The 23,979-nt window shown below is 42.0% G+C and overlaps 1 protein-coding gene across 28 annotated transcripts in view; it reads left to right on the top strand.

The window, feature by feature from the left end:
- Window positions 1-23,979, top strand: part of PARD3 (par-3 family cell polarity regulator) — a 579,687-nt gene that overhangs the window by 48,218 nt on the left and 507,490 nt on the right. The window contains exon 1 of one of the 28 annotated variants that reach the window (XM_044928204.2): window positions 5,136-5,650. The exons of the other annotated variants lie outside the window; for them this stretch is intronic. Coding sequence (XP_044784139.2) covers window positions 5,615-5,650 — 36 coding nt within the window. The 5' untranslated portion in view covers window positions 5,136-5,614. Of the gene's footprint in view, window positions 1-5,135; window positions 5,651-23,979 lie in introns of those variants that run through there. 28 annotated transcript variants of the gene reach the window in all.

The following is a 23,979-nucleotide window of genomic DNA, read 5'->3' as shown; positions in this document are numbered from 1 at the left end:
CAAGGGTGGTTATAATAGTATTACTTTTCGGACTGAGTAGGGGTTACATGAGTTTATGAATGGAAAGTGCCAAGAATGCTTACTGGCTCCTAGTCACTGCAGAAATATTAGCTCTGTCACTAATATCATCGATGTATCATCATTGCCATCCTCATCTGAGAAGCTGGAGCCCTCGCTGCCCATGTGCACAGTACAAGAGACTGGAATAAGGGCCAGATCTGAATAAGGAGTGTCCAGCTGAGACCTCTGTGTGGTCTGCCCAGCTTGGCTTTGTTTCACTTTCTAAGGTGCTGATTGTGCCACAGCTGTTCCCTGGGATGTGTAATGTCTGTGGACAGTTTCTGTTTGAAAGTATAGGTTTTTGAGAGTCACAGACATAGAGAACAGACTTGTGGTCAAGATGAACTTGTTTGTGCCGTTAAAATTATGAATGTAAACTAGTGCATCAAAATAGCACTGTTAAGTGAAATTGAATTCTCTTTTGTGGGTGTTGTTCATATACATGTATGTGTTATATTGATACATCTCATGGGTTCTCAAGCAGCGTGTGTAAAGCTGCTTATGCATGTGGAAGCAGTTTTTCAAGCTCCATCCTTGAGCCCTCTTCCTTCCTAGTTCCTTTATCATGGCATCCATCATTTCCTTTGTCATAGCACTTTGTTCCTTTGAGATATCCTATTCTTAAATAGAAAGTAATAGACCTTTTTAGGGAGAGAAGAGAGTAAAGTACTACAAAGATACCACAGAAGGAAGGCATATGTCTTTGCTTAACGTTGATTCTCCAGGGAAATCTACTCATTTAAGTGTCATGGGAGGAATGCCAGTATCATTTATGTGACTTGGTAGAAGAAATGAGCCATAATTTGCCTCTGAAAATCTAGGAATACTATAATTTGGCTATACTTCTAAAATATTTCACTGATCATTTTCTTAGAGTTAAAGAATAAATCCTAATTGCTTAGTTTTAAACTACCTTAGCTAATATAGTATGTGTGTAACCTTTTTTTTTTTAATGTTTGAAGAATAATAAATCCAAATTAGGATTCTTTTTGTTTTCAATAAGGCCAGATACTTGAATATATTTGTGCCTTAAACAAACAAAAAGATTGGCTGAACTTTATGGCCAAAAAATGTTTTGTCTTCTATGATGGGCTCTATATAAAAAAGTCTATTAATTATCTAATTTATATAATTTATCTATTGTGGAATAAAAATTACCCCAAAATATAATGGCTTAAAACCCCAGGTGCTTATTAACTTGTTTCTGGGGGGCAGGACTTGAAGCGTGGCTGGGCTAGGGGCTTTGGCTCATCTCTCAGGAGACTGAAGGTGGGAGTGGGACTGGGGAATCTGCTGAGCTCCACTCATGTTGCTGTCAGCTGGAGGCCCTGGTTCCTCACTACAATCAGTGAGCACCCAAAACAGAGGCCACCTGCTTTTTATAACCAATTTGGAAGTGACAGTCTGTTCCTTCTTCTATATTCTGTTCATTAGAAGTAGACCAAGGAGAAGGGATCACACAGGGGCATAAACAAGAGATGAAGATCATGGGGGTGTTTTAGAGGCTGTCTCCCTTATTATATTTACTTATATAATGTACAGTTTTCTAGATCTTGGAATTATACTGAACTTGTTGAAAACTGAATACCTCATGGCAACGTGAAAGATTTTGATGGGTAAAATTATGTTTCTGAAAATTAATAAAGAAATCTCCAAGGAAAATGAGGATTTTTAAAATTCATAAATGTTCAGAGCTGATCTTGAAAGTAAAGGGGAAACAGAAAATGTAGTGGTATATGCAGAGCTTCTCACTATATTAAAACATTACATTGTAAGAGTTGTATTTCATATGTGAACTGACTTATGAATCACCACTGGGGGTGAGCTTTCATTCAGTCATCTAATTTAATATTAGTTTTTACCTCGGCATTATTATGTGGGCTGAAATCCGAGCACTTAACATGTTGTTTGCTTCAAAGAATTTTACCTTGATTTTGGGTACAGAGTGATGAATTGGCTGCCCTAAATCAGTTCTCTCAATTCTTTTTTAGATTGATACTTTTTCTTTACCCTCTTTTCACTTGCTTTAATTTGGAATATTTGATTGCTAAGTATGTCATCCTTAAATGAAGTGTTTGAGGCAGAACGTTCTAGAAGCTTATTTTCTCTTTTCTCTGGGGTGCTGAATAGACTACAAATCTCCTGGGAGATAATCTGGAGGATTCTAACTAAGGATGAGATGTTTTCCTTAAGCAGGGCCCCTTGTGAAACAGGTCTCAAGAGTACATTGTATCTACTATGAAGTCTGTTAAGTGCAGATACAGTATTTATTGGTTACATTTATACTTAGTTTTTCTTTGAAGGTGATAGTTAGGTCCTAAGTTTAGAGATCTGACATTGTGGCTAAAATCCTCTGTCAGATCTCTTTGTATTCTCTTCCATGCAGTATATTTCTGTGGTTTCCTATTTCTGCTCTTAGTACTGAGTGTTGACTAATGGAAGCAGTAGTATTTTCTCTTTGTTTATTTCTGTCCTCACTTACCTTCAGTGCCTGTGCTTCCATAGCTTTTCTTTTCTCTTTCCCCTTTCTGCTCTTCTTGGGCAGCAGTATCTAAAAGCATCCCCAGTGAATCCTCTGTTTGCATAACCTATTTTGTCTGACACAGCCTTCTGTCATGACTTGGTTTAGCTGTCTCGGTCACACCCTTTATACATTGGGGGATTTCCAGTGCTGTTAAGCCCTCCTTGTCCCTGGGGTCCAAGGTGTGCCTTTCAGAGGGCAGGGCCAGAACTCTCCAGGTCTTACATTTTAGGTGGGAGCTCATCTTAGGAATTGTTTTTTCTGTGAATGAGTAACAGTGAAATTAATCCAAGCTCAGTGCTGAAATGAAAACACATTTGCATGTTACAGTGTTAAGTTGAAGGTCCATAGTACTTACCTGCCCCAGTGAGAAAATAATTCATCATCAGGTGTAGTTATGTAGAGAGCATGATGTGGTAGAGCAAAAAGGAAACTGCTGGCGAAACAGCGACTCTGAAATTCACTTGGCTTCTCTAAAGTCCTTCGTTTTGAAACGTCTCTCCTTCACTTGAACGTCAGATGGACCTCAGTGTGGTGGGGAGGTTTCGGAATTACCTACTACTTTGCAGCCACAGTGCTTGGAAAAATTACTTCATCTCTCTGGACCTGGGTTTCCTCATCTGTAAAACGGGGAGATTGCCAGTTTCCTTGAGAGATTGGCTGGAGGTTCTATAAGAATGTGTGAAATAACATCTAGCACAGTGGGTGGTAATTGGTGGGTATTCCACACTCTCTCCGGAGAAGGAAATGGCAACCCACTCCAGTATTCTTGCCTGGAGGATCCTGTGGACGGAGGAGCCTGGTGGGCTGCTGTCCGTGGGGTTGCACAGAGTCGGTCACGACTGAAGCGACTTAGCATGCATGCATGCATTGGAGAAGGAAATGGCAACCCACTCCAGTATTCTCGCCTGGAGAATCCCAGGGACAGAGGAGCCTGGTGGGCTGCCATCTATGGGGTTGCACAGAGTCAGATACAACTGAAGCGACTTAGCAGCAGCAGCAGCAGCCACACTCTCTCTTTATTCAGTTGATTCCTTCTGTGTCAATGCTATGACCTGAGTTGTGTGAGGTTTTGTTTAAGTGGCACCTTTCAATGATGATGGTAGCATGTCCAGCATGGTCTAGGCAGCTAGTGAATAACAGAGAAACACGGAGCAGGTGTAGCGGGTCAGGAACAGATGTGATTTAGAAGTAAAGAGCAAGGTGGGCTCATAACTGAGTTGACAGTAAGGAGTTAGTTTAGAAGAGTGATTTCATGCCCCCAAACTTTATGTGTAAAAAGGCAGCTTTGCCTTAAAAGAGAGATTTTTAGAACATCTCTGTGAAGCACCAACAGTGAATCCATCCAGGTGTAAGGGCAAAATGAGGCATCACATGTTGGGTATTTTACAACAGTTGTGAGAAAAAATGTGTCCCTTAAAAGGGCAAGAGGGGACCAGAAGCTTTGGCATGGTTTTAGATTGTCCAGGGGAATTTGCAGTGGTTTTCAGGATGTACTCTAAGAAAACAGATTGTTTCAGAGTCTCAGTGAGTGGATAAGGAGACAGGAGGTGAGGGGCAGGTAGGTCCCTGAGCTCACAGCTTCTGTGAATTTCCTTCACCAGATACTGTTGTCTAAGAAGGCAAACTTTATTTATTTATTTTTAGTTCATACTGATGTTCAGTTATGAAGTCTCAGAATCCAGGCTGAGAAACTAGCCCTGGAAAGCACATGGGGGCACAGAGGAAGGAGTGTTAAATCATCTTGTTTTTGGTGAATCTTCTACTAAAAGATTCAGCCCAGATCAGTTGAGGATTGTTTAGGTTAGAAACAAAATGCCCACATGCTTTAAATGAAGGCTTTAACCATATACAGTAGAGCTTGCATTTTGTGGTGTGAAGTCACTGGTGTGTATACGTCATTTGGTGGGTTAGGATTGAAGGGAGGGGGGAGGAGAAGAAAGCATTGCTAAATCAATGACAATTAAAATATTTCCTTTTACCCTGTCAGTCTTAGTAAAAACTTTGCTTCCAGTCCTCTGCTAAAATTTGTGCAGGCTCTAACTGGTGTCCTGTTACAACTGTTGTAAGTACCTGAATACTTACCTGTATCCCAGCTGGTATTTTGATAGATAGGCAGCAACAGACTATACAATTGCATTAATTAACCAGAGCGTCAGTTCCTTTCTGTGTTACTTTCCATGCCACATGGTAAGGTCTCGGGAATATTTGTGCCTTTGGCATTTTGAATGACTGCATTCAGGACTTTACTTACAGTGGTCTGGTCTCATGTGGTGGGGGGACGTGCAGGTAAAATCAGGGGTGTGTCAGGCAGAAGTGGCAGCCCGGGCTCATGATTGGCAGCAGCGCACCTGTTCTTCAGGGTTTGCCCGGAGCGTGGCTGCCGGCCTCTCCAAGAGCCTGGTGCTCTTGGTTTGTTTTTCTTTTGGTCAGTCCAGGTGCCCTTGGGTTGTGGCTAGTGCGTCATCCAGTTCTGCTCCTCAGCATTGTGGGTAGAGAGGAGAGGCTTCCTGGGTGCACACATGTAGCCGGGTTGGGTTATGAGGCCCGTCCTGGGTCCAGGACCGCAAGGCCAAGGCCGCCGAGTGCATCAGAAGGGGTTCACCTGCTGCTTTGGTTCCTTTCTTCCATTATGACATCTCATGATGGGACATTTGGAAAAATTGGTTGTGGTAGAAGAAGCGTTTCCACTCTAAATTGGAGACCAGTCCCTGTCAGTATTCGGATTAGTAAGTACAGGCTTCCCTGGAATGAAAACTTTTGGCTGAGGTATTCTCAGACAGCCCCTGGCCATGCACTTGGGGAGAATGGCCACCCATCAAAACCCTGTCTTCCGGGGTTGCCAAATACTAGTCTTTTCAGGTTCGGTGGTGTGACAGGTGACAGCATCCTCCTGCTGGTTAAGGACAGGTGTCATGTGTTGGATCTGCCTCTTGAATTTTGTTTAGATATTTTGTAAAGAGATTCCATTGAATTGAGAGACAGAAGTATTTGAGGTCAGTGACTACACTTGACCCCATAAGATACTCTAAAATGGTCTTCCCGTCCATCAGCTCCAACAACCTCAGTGTAAGTACCTATATATATATATTTATTTATTTCAACCCCCCACCCCAATACGTTCTTAGCCTTTGCTCTGTTTTAAATGACTTCGTAAAAACTTATCCCCTTAAATAATACAAAAAGCTGCCTTAAGTTGGTGAAGCTGCCAGGCCGGAAATGCTTTCTGCATAATCATAGGCTGCTGTGAATACGTTATTTTCGGTTGTCTCACTGAGTTTGAACTGGGGACAAGCAGGAGACGGCCTTTCTTGTACACGTCTGTGATTAGCAGATGGGTTGCTGTCTCCTGGTTAAGCTTGTCCCCACTAGTACTTCTAGTTCACAGTCACCTGAGAAACTGGGTTTTTGTTGTCCCACAGAAAAATCTCCCACAAAAATAAATTATTCTCTAAGAAGATAACACTAAATTTTAGTTTACTGGGATAAGCACTAGATTAACAAATTAAGAGAACTACGTATTTCAGATATGTAACCAATTTGACCTCCCTGTCTTACAAGTGTGCTTACTTGCACTTACTTACAAGTACTTACTATGCAGGAGTGAGGTGCTCTTGTGGTTTTTTTTTTTTTTTAATAAAAAATTATTATTATTTTTTTGATGTGCCAGGTCTTAGTTGCAGCATGTAGGATCTTCGATCTTCATTGCAGCATGCGGGATCTTTAGTTGTGGCGTGTGGGATCTGGTTCCCTGACCAGGGACCAAGCCCCGGCCCTGTGCATTGGGAGCTCAGGGTCTTAGTCATTGGACCACCAGGGAAGTTCCCCTGCTCTTGCTGTTTTAACCATAGTCCTCATCAGCACAGCAGCTGTTTCCTTCTATTAAGTAATTATGTGCCAAGGTACTAGGCTGAGTACTTTTGTGTTTAATACTTAGAGCAACTCGTGAGGGCTTTGTCTTCGTCTTGCCAATGAAGTTGCTTCAGCAACTGCCCCAGGCTCATGTCAGCAGTGCCTGGAAGGGAGGGATTTTGAGCCTGGTTTTGTCTGATGTCAATGCCTGTGCTTCTTCATGTGCCTTCCACTCCGAATTTACAGTACGAAAGAGTTATAAATAAGAAAAGAAAAATGTTTCTTATGTCACCTCCAAGAATAATCCAAATGGACTTAGTGTATAAACATTTAGACAGCTTAATCAGTATAAACAAGAAATAAAGGCTCCTGCTCTAGCTCCTCGCCTCCAAATGTAAACGCAATAATTGTGCCTTCTGCATAGCCTTGCAGCCTTCTAGGCTTTTAGGTAGGGGTGTGTGTGTGCATGTGTGTCAGACAGAGGAGACGGGGAGGATATAATCCCAATTTTGGTAATACTACAAGTGGGTCTGCTGCTTTCTAGAAGTGGAATTGCTGGGCTATCTTTCTTTTCATAGTCTCTCATTTTTGCCTTTGCTTGAAATGTATCTTCTACAAATTAAGATATGTTTGATTCTTTTTCTGTATTCTGTATCTATTCTGTTTATTTTTTCTCCTTTCCACTCCTCAGTCCCAAACTATTTTTAATTCTGACAAAGCACCTCATGTTACTTTTTGTTTTCATAATTTTCCTCATTTTTTCTTTTTAAGACTGTAACTTTAGACTCATTTTGCCAAAGGTGACCCATTGCACAGAAGCCAGACAAATGGAAATCTATTAATATTGTAATTGAGAATGCATTGCAATGATCAGTTACTTCAGGGAAGGAGTTGAGATCTTTATTTTATTTATTTATTTGATCAAACCTCCAAGTTTGCAAGATCTTAGTTCCCCAACCAGTGCTGGAACCTGCTTCTCCTGTAGTGGAGTCTTGGAGGCTTAACCATTGCACTGCTAGCGAAGTCTTGACATCTTTAAAATAGTTAACTCTAACCAAAAAAAAGAAAAGAAACAAAAGAAAATTCCAAGAATATGTATAGTTTCCCTTTTACTTGTCTTTTTTGGTCACTTAGAATTCTAAATATCGTGTAAGTCTAATACATTTATTATTTCCTAGGTACTTAAACCCTTTTGATGGCTATTGTCAACTTTTCTCATAATGTTTTTACTTTTTCCCATCATCATATTTTCATAGTGGCTCTAATTTATATATAGGGAAGATGTTATTATATTTAATTTTTATAAAATTTATCATTTAAGTGTTATAATAATTCAAGTTATTCTTTTGGATTTTCCAGGTATGTAATTTTATCATATGCAAATAATGATAATTTTGTTTCCTTTTCTGTGTTCTTAGCAAATATTTACTTCTCTGTTTATTGCCTGGCTAGCACTTTCAGGGTAATGTTAAGTGAGAGTGGTGTTAATGAGCATCCAGTCGACTATATGCCAGACACATAATAATGGTTTTGGTATAAAGGATATCAAGGTCTACCATAAAAATACGTAACTGTTAAATTTATAACTGTGAAAATGGATAAAGAGAAAGTAAGTTGAAACCCAAGTACAGGGGGCAGGTAATAGACTAGGACTAGAATTCGAGGAATAAATAATGAGAAAATCTAATGGAAGAAAAGTAAGGTCAGTCCAGGCAGAAAGGTTGCACTGGAGGCTGTGTGTCCACCTGGTGAGTCAGTTTGGATTCTGAAACCAGCTGTGCATCAGGCTTCATTTTGGTTGGATGCTCTGAAGATGGCATCCTTTTATGAAGTGCCTGTGACAGAGGGGGGCTCGGTAAATGAAGGGAAAGGAAGGTGGGAGTAGAGGGAGGGGCTGCTGCCCAGAGGTGGAGAGCTGGATGCAGGTGAACTGTTCCAGATGGGGTCTGGATGGGGGTCCTGTTTGCCATGTGGGGCTTTGCAGGGGCAGGTGGGTTGGGGGCAGCTGGAGGGCTCCTGGTGGCTGAGATCGGGTTGGAGCCCTCAGGATGAGAGTGGAGGGGTTGGCTATCTTTGGCTCCTGCACCCACATTTTCTCTGTGTTTCATGCTATGAAGACAGGAAAGTGGATGGTCCAAGGAGCTGCCCAAACCCCGCGTCTATACTCCATCTTCAGACAGCTGCTGTTGGGGCTCCTGGGTCAGAGAGCAGTGGGCACAAGGCTTGAGCTTCTCTGTCCACCTCAGGGAAGCCCGCAAGGGCACAGGGTGTCAGAGTGGACGGAGAACAAGGCATTTGCAGGTCAACCCACAGAGCCAGGATGTAAGAGCGGACGTGAGCCATCCTCTGACTGTTGGGAACATGTCTCAGCATCTTTCTTTCATGAATGACTTTCAGTCACTGTTAGTCATGAGTCCTTTGATTAAATGAACTGTGAGGAGAGAGAGCCCAGTTGGATGAACATATGATGAAAAGACTGCTTTGAGTTTGGGGAAGGGGGAAGGGAAGAGATGAGACCATCTGTCTGGGGAGTTTGAGGGTGTTGGGCCAGGTCTTGAGGATGCTGCCGGAAGCTCAGGAAGAATATCAGCAAACTTCTGTAGAGTTGTAACGTGGTAATACTCAATTTTGGATGAGCAGCGGTGAGGGTGGCAGAGAAGTTAGTGCTATATAAAGTCAGCTCCCAGTGTTTGCTTTTATGTTGTTTAAGGATGAAACGTTTGACTTGCATGATTTAAAAATAATGTTTTCAATATTCTAACAACAGTATTAAGAACTGTTTTTTTTTGGCTGTGCTGCAAGGCACTTGGGATTCCCGTGTTCTGGGGGTGACAGTGGTGTTCATTGCCGGGATATATCACAGTCTAGGGGTTTTGTGTATGTTATTTGATTAAGTCCTCACACTGATCCTATGATGTGGGTGATATTATCCCCATTTTGATAGGAGACGAAATTGAAGCTTGGTGTGGTTAAGTAATTGGCACCGTCTCTCAGAGCCTGTGGGTGAGACAGGCAGGATTGGAACCTAGGAATGTCTGAGTGGAGTTCCTAGCTGGGGTGGAGGAGGTCAGGTCTCGGGCTGTGAGGTGATGTGACCATTTAGCTACAGAGCACACACTGCAGTGGTGGGGGCTCAGCTCGAGAGGGAGAGGGCCCTGGGATTTCTCCCTGACCTGAGAACTCAAGGTTCTGGTGCCTGTTCCCCTAGATGAGATGCTGTACACTCAAACTGACAGCTATGCGAGCTTCTCAGAGGAATTGTGGACCACACATGGTCACTCAGCATGCACTATAAAAAGCAACTTCAGGAGACTTTTGTGCTGCAACTTGCAGATCTTTGTAAAATGGGAATATCTGCTAACTGCAAAGTGATTTTAAAAAATAAAACCTAACGATGCATTTCCCATTATTTCTTATGATGGGAAACAAAAGGGAGAAACTTTGGCACTTGAAGAAAAGCGTATTGGTCACCTGACGGTTATATTGGGACAGAGAAAAGACCTGTTTCTGTTGATGATAAATACCTGACAGTCGCAAACTGCTGGACGTCTTGCTGGCACTATCACAAAACTGCGATCTGCCTTTTTCAAAGCTGCAAAGCCTCAGTTCTTTAGATTTTTTGCCAAAAGGGTCCTATGAAATGGCCATGAAACAGGACTACCAGTAGGTTAAAATATTAGAAATGTTTGAAAGAAGTTAAAAGTTGAAAAGTTTAAAAGTTGCACGTATGCATTTCCAAGGCTGTTCCTGCTGGAACAAGGCAAATATTCTGTTAGAAGTTCTAGTATATTAGAGAGTATTATTTAGTTACTGCTCTAGTTCTGATTTTTGAAGAGTTGTAATTGAAGAAGACAAATGAGGAGAGCTTTTTTGCATAGAAAAATTTCAAGGTTAATTACTGTCATGTAATTACATACAGTAAGTCCCTATGTGCAAATGAGTTCTGTTCTGAGAGCACGTTTCTTAAGCCAACCAAGTTAGCCTAAGTACTCAACTAACGCAATAGGCTGTATAGGACTGTATTGTAATAGGTGTATAATACTTTTCTTATAAATAATACATTAAAAAACAAAAATTAAAAATTTTTTTAATCTCACAGTACAGTACCTTGAAAAGTATAGTGGTACCAGCTGACCCTCTTCTGATCCCTGGGGGTGGGGGGTCAATGTGGCCTGTGATTATAATGAACATTTGGAGGGAAGTTTTCTAAACTCTCCTCAAATGGTCCTGTTTTTATTTGAGATTTTGACATTTTATTCATCATGGATTTTGACATTAATTTTGACTCCCCCCCCAAATTTTCATTAAAAGTGCTTATCACAACTACTGAGATTCTGCCCCCCACCTCACTTAAGTTTTGTCTCCTAGACAGGTCCCCCTTGTCTCACCCCAGTCCTGGCCCTGCTCCAGTCACAGGCTTGTAAAGACTATAATTCTTTGTTGTTTGTCATAAAGAGTGGTTATCAAAGCCAGGTAATTTGGAGGTGTAGACAAGAGATTTCACTGATATGCTGGTAAACAGATGCCTGTTTATGCTGACTTAGTGGCCAGGCAATAGCAGTTGCAAAACCCTGAAGTGAAGACAGAGCAGTGAGGTGGGCAGTGGGCAGGGCAGCAGTCTCTCCCATTAGTGGTGAAAGGGAACCTTTCAGTCTTTCAATCCTGGAAGGTAAACAGCCAAATATTGGACTAACTTAAAAATGTTATTACTTTTGAGATGGGAAATATGGTCTTGCTACTGAATTCCTCTTCACAGTGAACATTTTTTTTTTTTTAAACTGGAATTTCTTACGGCAAATATTTCAAGATGTACATGGATAATGCAAATCTTCCTCCAACATGAGTGATGTTAAGAGAAGCATAGCCACCTGGTTTGTTGCCTTTAACTGTAAAATTGCGCTGTTGTGCTATGTATGATCATTTCTGAGTGATACCGTGGAGGGTCCGTGGAGCAGAAGGAGATGCAGGAGCGGGGCTGTGGTGGCTGTCTGGGCCCTGGGATTGCTGTGCTCCGTCTGTCACAGGAGGGCCTGGGCTGGCTGTTCGCTGCTGCTTGCATGGGCTCAGTTGTGTCTAGGAGTCTCTTCGCCGGGCAGAGGCAGGCTTCCCCTTGGAGCAGTCTTGCAGGCGGTCCTGAGTGCCGGTGGTGTCTGTGCCAGGTACCCAGCGCTGCTGTATAAGGCAGGGACGGGCCGCAGTGGGAGGGCCCACCAGGGACGCAGAGCCATGCAGGGGCAGTCATGTGGCTTGCCAGCCCTCAGGCCAGCTCTGTTTTCCTCTTCCCTCCTCTGACTGTGGCACTGACTTTTTTTTTTTTTTAAACGTGGACCATTTTTAAAGTCTTTACTGAATTGACTACAACACTGCTCCTGGTTTATGCTTTGGTTCTTTAGGCCAGGAGGTGTATGGGATCTCAGCTCCCTGACCAGGAACTGAACCCGCACCCCTTGCATTGGAAGGCAAAGTTTAACCCTGGACTGCCAGGGAAGTCCCCTGATGTGGCGTTGACTTTGGGCAGCTGATATGCAGGATCAGTCTTCATGTTACCTGCAGCCACCACTTCAGCTTCCAATAGCCATTGCTAGTCAGTGCTGCATGTAAAAATCCATGGCAGCTGGTGAGGATGGTCTGGTGTTCAGAGGACGTAGGTTTTAGCTCGAGGAGAACTTGGCTGCTTTGCCTTCGGCTCTGTGTGCTGCATTAATTGGCAGGAGTTTTAAGGGTCTGAAATTCAGAGTTGATTTCAATTCATTTTGAAAGACGAGTGTGAGGGACAGTTCTCAGTATGTCAGGTACTGATCAAATGGGGTTTTACCAGGGTTGATTTATTCTAAATCCAGCTATTTATCAGATCTGTCGCAGAAGCTGGTCTCAGGCTTCTGTCCTGAGCTGAGGAAGCTCTGTTGGGTCTTTGACTCTGAGCTGTGCAGATGAGAGGACTGAAGCTACTGACCAGACCTGTGGCTCTGGTTCCTTAGGAAACTGCTTTGATGGCTCAGTGGGTAAAGAATCTGCCTGCAATGCAGGAGACACAGGAAACTCAGGTTTGATCCTTGGGTCAGGAAGATCTTCTGCGGGAGGAAATGGCGACCCATTCCAGTATTCTTGCCTGGAAAATCCCATGGACAGAGAAGCCTGGTTAGCTACAGTCCAAAGGGTCACAAAGAGTAGGACAGGACTGACTACACACACACACGCACACACACATACATGCAAAGACAGGGACAGACAAGCGCCGAGGCCTGGGTGTGGGGTTTTGCTTGGCTTCTGGTCCTTTTTGTGTACATGCCCTTGGAACCAAGACGTTCCAAGAAGTATCCTGTTTGGGAGAAAGATGTAGTGGAGAATAATGAGAAGATGATAATACACTTTAATTGAATGTCGTCTAAGTCCAGAGCACTGTCCTAGACCTTTGTAACTCAGATTTGTAACCCATGAACTAGGTGCTATCTTCGTATCATACAAGGAGGACCCTTGGCAGTAAATGGAGCCTGAGAGTGTTCAAAGTTGAACTCAAGAGTCAGAGATTTGAGGAACTTCCTTGGCGGTCCAGTGGTTAAGACTCTGTGCTCCCAATCCATGGGATGCAGGTTGGATCCCTAGTTCAGGAGCTAAGATCTCACAAGTTGGGTGGTGCAGCAAAAAAAAAAAAGTCAGCGATTTGGGACCCCTCCAGTGTTGTGTGCCCAGTAGATTATTGATGTATTCTTCATAAATAGACTTGTAGAGTTGTTTCACATTTTAAACATTTAAGATTACTGTTGAAGTAAAAAAAAGATACATGCCAATTAATTTTTTTTTTTGGCTCAGAATAAAAATTCGTCTCTGAGCCCTCAGGAGGAGAGGGAAGGAAAGAGAGTTTGTTGTTCATAAAATACAGAAGAGGCTGGTAGGGAAGATGTTGTGAAGCTTCGGAATAGATTGACATGAATGAGGAGGACACCCGGGGGTGACAGGTGGGAGGAGTGGGAGTGTGAGATGGGGTGGAGCCAAAAGAGCATTCTTCTTAGCGTCCTGCCAAGAACTCATGGTAAACCTCTGTTTTGTTGTAACTGCAAAGGCGATTGACAGAGAATGTTGTCTAGAGCCACTGCCACTGATTCAAAAGGCTGGTGACTTTGAGGTCATGCAAGAGGCTGAACCCTAATAGCATATGTATTTCCCAGGAGACAGATCCGCTGATACGCTTTTTCATCATTTTGCATTCACAGCATCTGTGTCTGCTTGAATTAACTACTGTCTCCGCATCTAGGAGACCTGTTAGGGACATCTCCTGCCACTCAGCTCGGAGCTTTTCCATTTTGATGTGTCTGCTTCTCAGCTCTTGCTGCACTGGTGGTCGTCTGGAAAGGACCCCTGCCCAGCCCCCTCCACGCCCCCCCTCCACCCCCCCCCCCACCGCCTGTTTGCACTGGTTTCATATTTCCTTCCCTCCTCCTCTGGGGGTGGGGGGGGTGGTGCCTGGCTCCCACCAGCTGCTCTCTTTGTGTTTTCTCTCTTGAGCTAAAGTCTCTGACATCCTCCGCACTCCGCTTTGCCTCCTGTGAGCCCGTGGGAGGTGAACCCTAGTGGTTGGTTGTCTGTGCCCCGACTTCTACCATTGCTTGCCATGGCTTGTGCTACTTAACTCCAGATTTTATTTGGTTTTCACTAGTTTTTCCATTGATGTCCCCTTTCTGTTCCATTTTAGTTAGTTGTTGACTGTATATTAATAAAAACTTATGTTTCAGTGCTTAGTTATTTTATTTAAGGGGATGGTGATACAGAGAGTTAGTTACCTTCTCCTGGGTGTCATCTTTCTCACTTCCTCTGGTCGGTCAGATACACATAGCCTTTCACTGAACACACTCATTTGTGTTTGCTCTGGTTTATGTTTTGTAGTAGTGTGTTCTTTAAACACTTTATATTTACAAGTAAAATTAGCAGTATTTTGTATGAAGTGGCAACATACTTCCCTGCATTTTAATGAGGTTTGAATACACAGTAGTTTTGTGTGCCATGAAGCTGATTAAAAGTGGGATTTTATCAACATTTTGTAATAATTTATAAGGAAGAAGAATCTGAGAAAGAATATATATATATAATAGCCGAATCACTGTGCTACACATCTGAAACTAACACAACATTGTAAATCAACTATACTTAAAAAAAATCTAGGATTCTATTTGTATGATGGATGAGTCTAGTACCAGCTTTTCCAGGACCAGTGGTACTTGTAAAAGTGTGATTTTTCTGTCCAGCTAGCTAATAAAGGTATTTTCCTTAAAATTATGGATGCAGGTATCATTCAGGATAGTTCATCTGGGAGAGGGAAGGGAGTTTGTTTCTTAGTAGGTTAAAACTGGCACTTAGAAAAAACAAATGAAAAGAAAATAGTTGAGGACATTGCGTGTAGTAAGACCCATAGCCTTTAGGGAAAATGCAGTCTTCACTTGTCCAGTGAGAGCCCCACAGCTGGTCTTGCCTCCCTCCTTGCTCTTAGCCCGGGTGGGTCCTCTGGCCCAGGCTTCTGCGCGTGCACCTGGCACGCTCTTGTCCCTGTTTTCTTAAGTGTGCAGCAGACTGCCTTGCTGTGGTTTTGCCTCCACAGTGATATAAGCATGTTGAGGAAGGGGATCTGCCTTTCGTCTCTCCGGCCTCGGGATAAGTGCTGCTCTGGGCTGTTTGTGGCAGACCTCTTTTCCGTTCCTTGTTTGGGCCGATATTAAGGGCATGACTTCACCTGTCCTTGAAGGTGAATACAGCCAAGTACCTAGAAGGGCTTTCTGCTTTTGCCTATTGTGACTGCCGAAATAGGAAATCCTCCTTGCCTGACCGCATAATCACAGAATAAACTTTGGCTTCTGTTAAAAAATGAAAGGCAAATTGTACGAATGAGATACCTTTGACCTCACAACTGTTAGCTCAGCCACCTAAATACACAGCGAGTCCCTGGGGCCAGATCTGTGCTGCACACTCCCGCTTCTCCCTCTGTCCCTCTGGCTCTGGTCGTTCATGTTTCTGAGCCTGGGTTTGGATACTGCGGTTCTCAGTTGAGATCGTGGGGAGTCTTAGCTATAAAAGGGGATGGAGACATGAGACTGGTTGCTTCCCACGTATGGGATGTCTAAAGCAACCTGTTTCCAACATTTCGAGAGCATTCTTCAGGTTTATTCTCTGTAGTTCTCACTTTTTATTGAACATAAACAATAGTGTCTATGTCTGTCAATGTAGGAGTTATAGGAGACTCAGGTTCAACCCCTGGGTCAGGAAGATTCCCCTGGAGGAGGAAATGTCAACCGCCTCCAGTATTCTTGCCTTGAAAATTCCATGGACAGAGGAGCCTGGTGGGATACAGTCCATGGGATCACAAAGAGTCAGACACGCCTGAGCCTGCAATCCAATTATTTAAGCAATCTGCTTCTGTCTAATTTCTTTTATAACACAGTTTGTTAATGAGAAAAATCAACTCTAAATTCAGTCTAACCAAACATGGATTATCAAGGCATGGGGTACATTGACTGTTCCCTTAGTTTTACATTTTCATTAGGTTGCACATCCTGGTGGTGTTTCCTCTAATAGCTCTTTCATTGATTCTTTTAGGTTAGAGAGAAGGGGGCTTCCCTGCTGTCTGTTTTTCAAAGAATAGTTAATAGCTTTGATTCAGTTCAGTTCAGTTGCTCAGTCGTGTCCGACTCTGTGCGATCCCATGAACCGCAGCATGCCAGGCCTCGCTGTCCATCACCAACTCCCGGAGTCCACCCAAACCCATGTCCATTGAGTTGGTGATGCCATCCAGCCATCTCATCCTCTGTTGTCCCCTTCTCCTGCCCTTAATCTTTCCCAGCATCAGGGTCGTTTCAAATGAGTCAGCTGTTTGCATCAGGTGGTCAGAGTATTGGAGTTTCAGCTTCAACATCAGTCCTTCCAATGAACACCCAGGACTGATCTCCTTTTGGATGGACTGGTTGGATCTCCTTGCAGTCCAAGGGACTCTCAAGAGTCTTCTCCAACACCACAGTTCAAAAGCATCAATTCTGTAGTAGCCGCCGCTCCTGCACCAATAGCTGTGATTAATCTTGCAAAAACTATTCTTTTCAACATTTCGCCTTACAAGATTATTCCTTTTCCTTTTGTTTTTACCCTGTCAATTCTGAGAAGCAGGGACCCCTGAACCTGAGGCTTATTTCGTATTATGTCTGTCTCCTTAAATTTAGTTGACTTAATTCTTTGCTCTCCTCTTGTAAATATTTGCAAATTCATTACAGTATTTACTTTCCCTGTGGTTTAAGTTTTTTTTTTTTTTTTAAAGATTTTGGCAAAATGTGTAGCATGCTGAAGAATTATTGGAATAGTATTTGGGAGTTGGAAGTTTTTAGATCTTGCTCTCCAGTTAACATTTAATTTTGAGCCTTGACTTTCTCAGTTGTTATTCATGATCTACAAATTCTTTGTGTTTGCTTAAATCTTAGAGGTTTTAATGGCAAATAAAATTTGTTTTATATTGTTTTATGGCCTACAAAGTGTTATTTTAGAAAGAACCATAATTTATAGGACATAAAGGGTTTATTTGCGCTGCTTCTGAAAAATCTTGGTACAATAGTTCAGGCAGCAAAGTCAGCAGTTAGTGTAAAGGACTTGTGTAAAAGAACCCCTCACCAAATAAGAGTTGAGTGGAATTTATAGGGGAACTGAAGATCTCATGCTAGAATACATTTTCTTTGCATACAGCCTCAAACTCGGACCTGCTCTATACAAGAGTTCTTGAAAGAAGATGATCAGTCATCATTTCATATTCTGACAGTTTTCTGAATCAGAGAAAAATGATAGGCACAGAGAAAATAGTTTAAAGAAATAGCTCAAAGCATATTTTACAGATGTTTATAAATGTATGCATTCACACAGATACAAATACCTTTATGATACAGAAACCTTGCCAAAGGCAATTTGTAGCTGTAAAATTCTTAACTTTGGGGTACAAAGTTGGGTGACTTACAGCGGTAGAGATGTGTAACCAGATCAAATTTCGGACTCCTGTCCCTCCCCCATTGCAATAGGTCATTTCCTTTTAACTGGGAGACTGTAAAATAAACACACATGAAACTCATTGTTAGGTTTATTAAAGAATGGTTTGAGGACATGAGTTTACTGTGTCTCACACCACATTCATCTTGGAAATCTGCAAGGGAAACTTCTTCCTGGTGACACACACCATGGTGGTTTGCCTCTTACATGAATGTACTCAGTGAGAGGGATTCATTCCCTCCTGGGCCAGGCTGCTGGCTTTCCTCCTAAGCCAGTCTGGAGACTTCATGGAAGTCATTTTGAATACCTTTGGCTTCATTGTAGTTTTCCAAATTTAATTTCTCTACTCTTGATTTTAGGTTATTAAAAACATCCTACTGCATTATGCAACTTTGTAGCTTATAGTACAATCTACAATGCAGGCTCATTGATTTCCACACATAGTTAATTTGTCCATTAGAAAACAAAAAAGGTTTGGATTTTGGAGAGGGAGAGAGTCTTAAGAGTTGTGGTTGTGGATGAAATCACTTTGTATCTGACTGCTTTTATATGTTGCTGGCTTTACTTTGCTAATATTTTGTTAAGGATTTTTGTGCCTGTGTTCATGAGGGAGATAACATATATTTTAATGTCTTTGTCTGATTTTGGTATCAGGTTATGCTGACCTTTCAACATGAGTTGAAAAGTTTTCCCTCATATTTACATAGAAAGTTTATGTAAAATTGACATTAATTCTCCCTTAAATGTTAATGAGAGAATTCAGCAGTGAAACCATTCGAATTTGGAGTTTTCTTTGCGGGAAAGTTTAAAATTATGAATTGATGTTTAACAGGATTATTCAAATTTTCTATATCTTTTGGTATAAGTTTTGGTAATTTGTGTCTTTCAAGGAATTGGTCATTTCTTCCAAGTTGTCAAATTTATCAGCATAAAGTTGCTCATAATATTCTGTTATTAACTGTTTAATATCTAGGATTTGTCATGATATCCCTTTTGCATTCACAGATATAATCTGTGATTTCACTTTTTCTTTGATTAGTATAGCTAGGGGTTTATCACTTTTATTAATTTTCAAGGACCCAACCTTTGGTTTATATTCTGTGTTTGTCTACTTTCCATTTTATTGGTTTCTTACTTTAGTATTTCCTTTCTGCTTACTTTGGTTTAATTTGCTTGTCTGTTTTTCAAGCTTCTTAAGCTAGAACCATAGATAATTGTTTTTAGGCCTTTTTCCTTCCTTTTTAATTGGAGGATGATTGCTTTACAATATTGTGTTGGCCTCTGCCACATATCAACATGAATCAGCCACAGGTGTGTATATATATCCCCTCTCTCCTGAATCCACCTCCCATCTCTCACCCCATCCCATCCCTCTAGGTTGTCACAGATCACTGGACTGAGCTCCTGTGTCACACAGCAAATTCCTACTTGCTCTCTATCTTGCCATCTACCTTTTTTTTTTCTTTTTAAAATAAGCACATAGACCTATAAATCCACCATCAAGCCTTAGCTCCAGTCCAAAAATTGTGATATGTTGAATTTTTATTATTATTTGGTTCAAAATCTTTTTAATTTCCCTTAGCCTTGGGTTATTTAGAAGTATGTCCCTTAACCTTCAAATATCCAAACATTTGGAGATTTTCCAAATATTTTTATCATTGATTTATAATTTAACTCTGTGACTAGAAAGAATATGCAGTATTATTTCAGTCCTTTGAAATTTACTGAGGCTTGTTTTATAATTCAGCCTGTGGTTGAATCTGGGTGAATGTTCCATGTGCACTTGAAGCTGTTTTCGCTTCTTATTTTAGCCAGAAAAGGAAAGACAAGTTGGACTGAGAACAAAACAGCATCTTTCTCCAGGCTGAGGTGTGGGAGTGATGCAGGCAGCTCTGTTCACAATGACTTTCTTGGTGTATTTTATGTGGGAGGGGATATGGGGTCCCCTCGCTGTATGACTGACCGCAAAACTGTAATAACGAAACAGGAGGCAATTGTAGTCTATAGAAGGAAGATTGCTTAATTGGTTCCTTCATCAAATTGCAAAGTTGCTCATTCTGTGGTCAACTCAAGAAATGATAGGAATAATTCATCTTACTGAAATTCCATTTTTTAGCAGGAGGGCTTTCATGTAATAGTATACATACAACTGTCCCTCCGTATCCATCAGGGCTTAGTTCCAGGAGCCTCTTGGACACCAAGATCTGTGGATGCTCAGGTCCCTTATATAAAATGGTGTGGTATTTGTGTGTAACCTAAGCACATCCTCCTGTATACTTTAAATCATCTCTAGATTATTTATTAGATTATACAATGTAAATGCTATGCAAATATACTGAAACATGACAAATTGAAGTTTTGCTTGTAGACCTTTCTGGAAAAAATTTTTTCCTGAATATTTTTGATCCACATAGTTGCTTGAATCCTTGGATGCAAAACCTGGGGGTACAGACAGCTTAATATTCCTGTGCTAAGGATGATAATTTCATATAGGTGGATGACTCAGACTGTTTTGTTGTGAAATAACAATTTATCCACTATGCATTTCCTATTAAAATAAATACTAAAATTTGATGCCTTGAGCCTTTTCTGTCTTAACTTAGAATTCTGTAGCTAGAGTGAGGCAGCTAGAATAAGTTCTCTGGGATAGTCAGGACAGAAATGATCATCACCTCCTCTCATAGAACTTAGATGAATAACGGACTCTGTCAGGTAAATAAAGCTACTTGGCAACATACATTTTGTTTTCTAGGGATACTGACCTAAGTGAATTTCACTAATCCCTAAACAGTGAATGTTTAAAAAAGCATTTTGCTCATACTGAATTGTGATAATTTTAAATTCATGGCAAATCACAACTGCAACCAAAGTTTCTACCTCAGTACTAATAATGCTAATGTATTGTTCAGCTCCCATTAGGGTGAATACAGGGCAAGGGAGGCACTGGTGTAAAAGTCTGATTTCAACCACTTGTAGATTTATTACCTAATTGAAAGTTTTGAAATATTAACTATATTTTTTGGAAACCTTGGTAACATTAAATTTTCATTGCCTCTTGATGTGTTTTCCAGGTCCAGAGTCTCACTCTCAATAGGTGCGTATGTTCCTGTATGTTTGTCCAGAAGGGCATAATTTCTAAAAGATGAGCCTGGAGATTAGATCGGCTACAGGCATCAGAAGTATCTCACATTTCAAAAGCCAAACCTTGGTATTTCTCTGTGCTATGAGATGCTCCGGGACTGATAACACCTATCTTGGGTCAGGATATAGCCCTGAGAAATTATTTTCTTGAACATTTTAAGAAACACACAAAAATTCTTTATGAAATGCTCTTTAGTTCTGATTTAGATGATAAGACCTATTAAAATTCTGTATTACTTATTGGAAAGCCCATGGTTTTGCAAAAGCAAGGCAAGGGGGATGTTGGGAGTGCTTTTTCTAAGAAGAATCCTCCCTTCTTTCCCCATCTTTTTAAATTGAATCTCTCCCTGGGGATAGATCACAGATGAGTGCACAGCCGCCAGAGTGAGCACCGTGAGCTGTAGGGCTGCTGTCAGATTACTTTCTGGCTCCTGTAGAGGGTTGTTCATTGCATAATGAGTTAATTTGTTGTAACTTCCTTAGTGTATTTTTAATTAAGTGGAGTTTTTGTGAACATGTACTGGTCAGATTGGTGGTGATTTAGTTGCTAAGTCATGTCTTAGTGACTCTTGTGACCCAGTGGACAGTAGCTTGCCAGCCTGCTCTGTTGGGTGGAATTCTCCAGGCAAGCGCACTGGAGTGGGTTGCTATTTCCTTCTCCAGTGGATCTTCCCAACCCAGGAAAAGAACCCGGGTCTCCTGCATTGCAGGCAGATTCTTTGCCAACTGAGCTACTGGTCAGATTGGCTTATAGTAAACTTTCTATATTAAGTCATGTCACACTATTTGAAGATGTTTAGCATGTATTTCACATGTAGAATATTTCAAATTACCAGAGATTTTTATTCAGAGCATTATCTTCCTTAAAAAGGTAGACTACTTTCAGCATTTGAAGGGTTTTACATTTGAGGATAATTCGGTAACTTTGTCTAATGTGAGATTCAGAATATCGTGCTACATATGGTGGCGCTAGTGGTAAATAACCTGCCTGCCCATGCAGGAGGCAGAGATGTAAGAGACACCGGTTTGAGCCCTGGGTCAGGAAGATCCCCGGAGGAGGGCCTGGAAACCCACTCCAATATTCTTGCTCAGAGAGTCCCATGGACAGAGGAGCCTGGTGAGCCGCAGTCCATGGGGTCACATAGAGTTGGACACGACCGAAGTGATGTAGCACACACCTGACAAACTATTTTAAATGTTACTGGGCTTCCTAAAATGTGAATCTTGTTTGCTGCTTCTAGGTAATGAGAAAGAAATAGTTAAGTATGGAAATGGTTGTGTTCTATTGGAAAACAGAAACATTTTACTGCAGCCTGTGATGACATCAGATGATTGGGGAGCATTTAAAAACAAGCAACATTGTGACACATTTACTGCAAACTGGGTAGTGCCTGTGCGTGCTAAGTCGCTCAGTCGTGTCCGACTCTTTGCAGCCCTATGGACTGTCGCCCGCCAGGCTTCTCTGTCCATGGGATTCTCCAGGCAGGAGTACTGGAGTGGGTTGCCATTTCCTTCTCCAAAACTGGGTAGTAGCTTATTGGAAATGAATCTTTTTAAAGTGGAAAGGCATTTTTAGGTGCGTATGTTCCATTCTCTTATATTCATCTTTTAGGACATGTTTCAGGATTGAAGAGAATTTTGCTGCTTCCGTTTCTAAAATGCCCTGTTTTGTTGCAGTCAGTGGAAATATTTAAGATTGGGACTCTCTGGCTACTAACTGGGCTTTTTCTAATCTGTGAAGATGTTCACTAATAACACTCATTATCGGAGTCTAAGTTTTATTTGTTGTGTTTCAATCTACAGGTTTCCCAAAGGCTATTTGTATGTATTTGAAGCACTGTTTACCTTTATTAAGCATTTGACAGCCAAAATGTGGGAGCGTTTTCTAAAAGCTGTGCTGTATTAATGATGAGAAATTGAGGAAGACAGAATGAAGGGGTTTTCCTCTGCATGATCCTTGCCTATGATCTATCATACACAACACACTGCTGCTGCTGCTGCTCCTAAGTCGCTTCAGTTGTGTCCGACTCTGTGCAACCCCATAGACAGCAGCCCACCAGGCTCCTCCGTCCATGGGATTCTCCAGGCAAGAACACTGGAGTGGGTTGCCAATACACTACTGAGCCTCAAATTGGTGAAATCTAATCAAATAGATGGAATAAATATGGTCTTTAAACCAGAATGCATGTAGGCGTCTGGTGTTAAGGTCCGATGTCAGATGTGCCCAGTACACAGTGGTGATGGAGGGGCATGTGGTGGTGGGGTGGGATTAATACTTCCATCATTTCCAATAGGAAACTCACTTACAGTTGTCAAAGACAGTGTTTAACAAGAGGGCCAGAAGAGTTTTATTCTGGCACCGTTAAAGGATCTGGGATGGAGAAAGAAGTGACCAGAGACAGAAAATCGAAAAGGCTTTGAGCTGCCCATGAATCATTGATGAAGAGAAAAACTCAATTCTTTCTCTAGTGGCTGTGCTCAGACTTGTTCCAGTGAAATGAATTTTGACCTCTTTCCAAAATACCAGGTGGGAATTCTTTGAGCTTTAAGGCTTAAGCCTGGGAGGACAGGCCTGCTTAGGGTCCAGTGGGACTTGCCCTGCCTGCAAGTGAAGTTGGTCTGGACAGCAGGGCTTTGATGACGTCTGTCACAGCCACTTGAGCAGTTGAGAAGATCCCCCATGGCCCTCACAATGCACAGCTTCTCCTGAGACCTGGAGCATCGAAGCAGGAGCAAGCCCACCCCACATGCCTGATTTTCCTCTCCAGGCTGCTGGAACCCCCATCCCGCCCCCATCATTTGCTTTCTCGGTTTTTGTAGTCATGTGCGCTTGGGATTCTTGTTCCAGAGTGTTTAAGCTTGACTTCTCCCAACAAGGGACTGGCCCAGACCACTGTGAAGGGGAATGGGTGGTCCAGCTTTTGTGGCTTACAGGAGGATATATGTTAAGGGTAGTGGGGCCCTTAGATCTTGTGCTGCTTCTCTGTGATTACAGATGGGGAAATGCCCAGAGCTTTTAATTGCCTGAGCGCACACAGCTAGTTATTGGCAAAGCAGGGACTAGAGCTGACTCCAGTCCGCAGAATCTCATGGAAATCTGCCAGCTGTTGGGGCTCAGGGATACTGTGGCTGTAAGACAGCCCGTTCCAGGGCTGGGCTCACGGAAGATGCTGGACAGATGGAATGTTGGCCAGTCCCCTACGTCTAAGAGAAATCAGCTTTTGTTTTAGGAAACCGCCAACTTCTAAGGATAAACGTAGTTATCACTAAGAGCTTTAGGAATGTTATATTACATCTGGCTCAGAGACGGTTGGCTGTTGATGGTTAAATTTAGGCCAAAATCCACGAGGAGCTAATTGATGATCTGTACTGACCCTTAAGCTTGGATCAGATCTCAGTCT

Source organism: Bubalus bubalis, chromosome 14 (assembly GCF_019923935.1).
Source record: "Bubalus bubalis isolate 160015118507 breed Murrah chromosome 14, NDDB_SH_1, whole genome shotgun sequence".
In the NCBI taxonomy this organism is placed as follows: Eukaryota; Metazoa; Chordata; class Mammalia; order Artiodactyla; family Bovidae; genus Bubalus; species Bubalus bubalis.
The sequence above is the reverse complement of the archived record's forward strand: the minus strand, read 5'-3'. Positions and strand labels throughout refer to the sequence as shown.